The sequence below is a fragment of the Palaemon carinicauda genome, chromosome 10, assembly GCF_036898095.1.
Source record: "Palaemon carinicauda isolate YSFRI2023 chromosome 10, ASM3689809v2, whole genome shotgun sequence".
Taxonomy (NCBI): Eukaryota; Metazoa; Arthropoda; class Malacostraca; order Decapoda; family Palaemonidae; genus Palaemon; species Palaemon carinicauda.
This window is the reverse complement of record NC_090734.1, coordinates 140,770,752-140,775,751: the sequence shown is the minus strand read 5'-3', so window position 1 is coordinate 140,775,751 and position 5,000 is coordinate 140,770,752. Positions and strand designations below refer to the sequence as shown.

The following is a 5,000-nucleotide window of genomic DNA, read 5'->3' as shown; positions in this document are numbered from 1 at the left end:
TATATATATATATATATATATATATATATATATATATATATATATATATTATATATATACATATATATACACATACATATATACTGTATACCATATATATATATATATATATATATATATATATACATATAGGAATTTGTGTGTGCGTCTGTCCAATCTTATCAAAATTAATGGCAGAGACAGTAAGTTGGAAAAGCGAGATGCTATAAGCCCAAAGGCTCCTACAGGGAAAAATAGCTAAGTGATAAAAGGAAATAAGGAAATGAATAAACTGCAAGAGACGTAATGAACAATTAAGATAAAAACAGTTTAAGAACGGTAACAACATTAGAATAAATCTTACCTATATAAACTATAAACAGAGACCCATGTCAACCTGTTCAACGTAAAAACATTCGCTGCAAGTTTCAATGTTTTAGATATTGAAAAAATACTTAAGACTTAGTCAAGGATGATTTGAGTATAGAATGATTTGAAGGTTTTGAATTTACGTAAACTGCAAAGGAGCTTTGCATTATGACAATTCCTTCGATTGCAGCATTACTATCATTTCCAGAATCCTTTAGTTATTATCTCGGGAAAAGTTTTTACATTCATTCGTAAGATCAAAGTAAATGCTAACTATTGAATTGTACACTTTTTGACAATCATGATAAGTGGAATTAATGATATTCAGATAAAGTTTACCTGAATATCATTAATTCCACTTATCATGATTGTCAAAAAGTGTACTATTCAATATTTAATTAGCCTAATAACTTGAACAGCAATCATATAATGAGTTATTATTTATAAATGTCTTTCTGAGTGTGGATACCTTAACATGGAAAAATGGTTTGTGTACCGCCATGATCAGCAAAGCTTCACTAGTCAGGGCCAATTATACTAGGTTAGTTTGCTTCAGCGACCAGACGAAAATCTCCCACTATCACCAATGCACATTAGCCAGTGTGCTGAGGAAGGCTGGCCAAAGCCCAGACATGAATAAAGACATGTCTGAGGCCTTTGCCCTGCAGTGGACTAGAAACGGCAGCATTTGTTGTTATTGTTGTTGTCGTTGTTGTATTACATTAGCCAGTGTGGTAATAAAAACTGGCCACACCCCAGACATGAATAAAGACATGTGTGAGGCCTTTGTCCTGCAGTTGACTAGAAACGGCTGCATTTGTTGTTATTGTTATTGTCGTTGTTGTATTTATAAATAATTTCGAATCTATCATCCTTGTTTCCTTCAAAGGTTGTAATCCTGTTGGCATCCTACGTGGCTGCAGAGCAGAAGAGATCAGCTGATCCTGGACACGGCATTGGAGGTTTCGGTCTTGGCTTCGGCGGCCATGGACACGGTTTCGGAGGTCATGGACACGGTTTAGGCCACGGCATTGGATACACCTACGTCAGGCGCTACGGTGGTATCGGACACGGAGGCTTTGGCCACGGTGGCTTCGGACACGGTGGTTTTGGCCACGGTGGATTCGGACACGGTGGTTTTGGTGGTTTCGGACACGGTGGTTTCGGACATGGCGGCCACTACATTGGAAAACGTGAAGCTGAGCCCGAAGCAGATCCTGAGCCTGGTTATGGACATGGCCACGGTTTCGGACATGGCTTCGGTGGATTCGGACACGGACACGGCTTCGGTCATGGGCACGGACATGGATTCGGACACGGATTCGGTCACGGTCTAGGACATGGATTCGGACACGGCCACGGTCACGGTCACGGCCACGGACACACTGTTGGCTACAGCGTCAGTTATCCTATTTATGAGGTTAGCCACTATCCAATTTACGGCTATGGCCACGGCTATGGATACGGCCGATGATCAATTCTTCTTTTAAGTATTAATATGTATAAAGATTCTTCATTTACCAAAAATAAATATTTATGCTGCAGCAGAAAAATCACTCAAATGGGTATTTATATCCTAGAGGTTAAATTGAAGCAAAGGCCATTTAAATCAGACCTATAAACTTTATATTACTTAAAATTTTATTATATTGAGAAGAAAAATAGTTATTTAAACTACTACCATCAACGCTACCTACTTTATAAATTGAATTGCCATATGACATATTCCTCTAAAAAGTTTTTATATACTGTATATCATATATACTGTTTGAATACAAAATATCATACATCATATATACTATTAATATACTGTATATATCGTATATCATATATACTATTAAATACTGTAAATCAAATATTATATATACTGTTTATATACTGTATATCATATATCATATATACTGTTTATATACTGAATATCAAATATCATATATACTGTTTATATACTGTATATCAAATATCATATACACTGTTGATATACTGTATATCGTATATCAAACATAATGTTTATATACTGTATATCATATATCATATATACTGTATATCATATATAAAACCCATGAGAATGTTACATCTCATTGAAATTTCACATGCATTTCCTATCCCTTCAGTTTTAGATCACTAATAATATATAAAAAAAAAAAAAAATCTTTGATATGGTTCTGTTTTAGACTGGCTTGGCAAAGTAACCAAATGTCCTGATAAGAGACAAAGAAATTTTCTTGTGATAGAAAAGATCATATTAGCATTATTCACAGGAAAAAAATGAATTATTTTCTTTTATCTGCAGTATTATTATTATTATTATTATTATTATTATTATTATTATTATTATTATTATTATTATTTCTAGCTAAGCTACAACCGTTGTTGGAAAAGCAAGATACTATAAGCCCAAGGGCTCCAACAAGGAAAACTAGCCCAGTGAGGAAAGGAAATTAGGAAATAGGTACAGGTATGATTGGATTATTATTACCTCTATTCAATTCTCTGATAAACACTTTATTTTCCTTATATCTAATTTACATATGCATATGAGTACCTACCGAACAGTTATTGGTCTAACACTCACTGGATTACCAATGTATATGGAATAGCTGTTTTGATTAGTACCCGAAGACTTTTTTCCAGTAATTACTGGCAACATTATTCATGGTTTAGCATTTTCATGATCTATCAATGATGGCCCAAGCAAATATTATTATCATCACCATTACTAGCTATGGTGCAATCTATATTCAAACATAAGCAGTCTTAATCATTTTCTTTATCTTTTATTATGAAGTACACATTTACAATCTTATAGTTTATAACATATACATCATAGTATATTTAAAGAAATATTTTTTTTTTTTTTACATATACTTTATTTACAATTGCAATTTTTACTATTTATCTAAATATGTTTTCAAATAAAAAATATATCGACTCGTGAATCCTTTTTTCAATAGAAGTTTTAAATCCTATTTTATTTATATTCATAATCTTTGGAGTAACTTCCCAATCGAGAGACAGGTCCAGTCACCCTTAACACCATGTGGTAAAATTGACAATTTTTGTCTATCGTAGACCGTAGATGGACTTATAAGTCTACAATTTATCCTGGAGTTTGATCGTTTATCTATACTACAGGATACAACAAACAACAACAAATGCATCGTTTTAGTCCACTGCAGGATAAAGGCCTCAAACATGTCATTATTCATTCATGTCTGGGTATGGCCAGTTTTAAAGGCCTCAGACATATCATTACTCATGTCTAGGTATGGCCAGTTTTAAAGGCCTCAGACATATCATTATTCATGTCTAAGTATGGTCAGTTTTAAAGGCCTCAGACATATCATTATTCATGTTGGGTATGGCCAGTTTTAAAGGCCTCAGCCATATCATTATTCATGTTGGGTATGACCAGTTTTAAAGGCCTCAGACATATCATTATTCATGTCTGGGGTATGGCCAGTTTTAAAGGCTTCAAACATATCATTATTCATTTCTGGGGTAGGCCAGCTTTAAAGGCCTCAGACATATCATTATTCATGTTTAGGGTAGGCCAGATTTAAAGGCCTTAGACATATCATTATTCATGTCTGATTATGGCCAGTTTTAAAGGCCTCAGACATATCATTATTCATGTCTGGGGCATGGCCAGTTTTAAAGGCCTCAGACATAATTATCATTATTCATTTCTGAGGTAGGCCAGCTTTAAAGGCTTCAGACATATCATTATTCATGTCTGGGGTAGGCCAGCTTTAAAGGCCTCAGACATATCATTATTCATGTCTGGGTATGGCCAGTTTTAAAGGCCTCAGACATATTCATGTCAGGGGTTTGGCCAGTTTTCATCACCATGCTGCTCAGTGCGGATTGCTAATGGTGGCCATTTTTCATCACCACGCTGGCCAACTGCGAATTGGTGCTTGAGAGTACTCTCAAGCAAGAGAACTCTACCCAAGGACAGTGGAAGACCATGGTACAGAGGCTATGGCACTACCAAAGACAAAAGAAAAATGGTTGATTTTCAAGTGTCCTTCTCCTGGAAGAGCTGCTTACCATAGCTGGAGAGTCTCTTGATATGTTTTCAATTATTCCATGATTACTTTTAATGTAGATATTTATTACCTCCGCCAAAGAAGTTGGAAGGAGGTTATGTTTTACACCCGGTTTGTGTGTTTGTGTATGTGTTTGTTTGTGAACAGTTTCCCGGCCACAATTTAAATCGTATAGTAATGAAACTTATAGGGATTAACTTTTATGAAAAAGGCTGGAAATTATCATATTTTGGAAGGTCAAGGACAAAGGTCAAGGTCACGGTCAAGCAAAATGCCCAATTCACGTAATCAGCCATAAGTTGGACATCGTTGTCACAGAGACTTCAAACTTGGTTCATATTTGAGAGTATGAAAATCCACGCCAATTAATACACGTTAAGATCAAAGGTCAAGGCCAAGGTCGATCAAACTGTCGAGAAATAAGCTGCTGCGGCGGAGGTCTGCGCTCTACCAAGTGCCCCTCTAGTCATAGGTAATATTTGTGCTACATTCTCATGCAAATTTTCTGTAGCTCACGATGGTTGATCGCAGCTAATAATCCTTGCGATGAAGTCTGACATTATGCAAACGACGCAATCAACGGGAGAGTAACAGATATCGCTG

General features: G+C 35.5%; 1 protein-coding gene across 1 annotated transcript in view; it reads left to right on the top strand.

Moving 5' to 3' along the window:
* The window catches only part of LOC137648512 (acanthoscurrin-1-like), a 2,285-nt gene extending 397 nt beyond the window's left edge, over window positions 1-1,888 (top strand). The window contains exon 2 of the mRNA XM_068381437.1: window positions 1,238-1,888. Coding sequence (XP_068237538.1) covers window positions 1,238-1,822 — 585 coding nt within the window. The 3' untranslated portion in view covers window positions 1,823-1,888. The remainder of the gene's footprint in view (window positions 1-1,237) is intronic.
* Window positions 1,889-5,000: the final 3,112 nt, after the last annotated feature.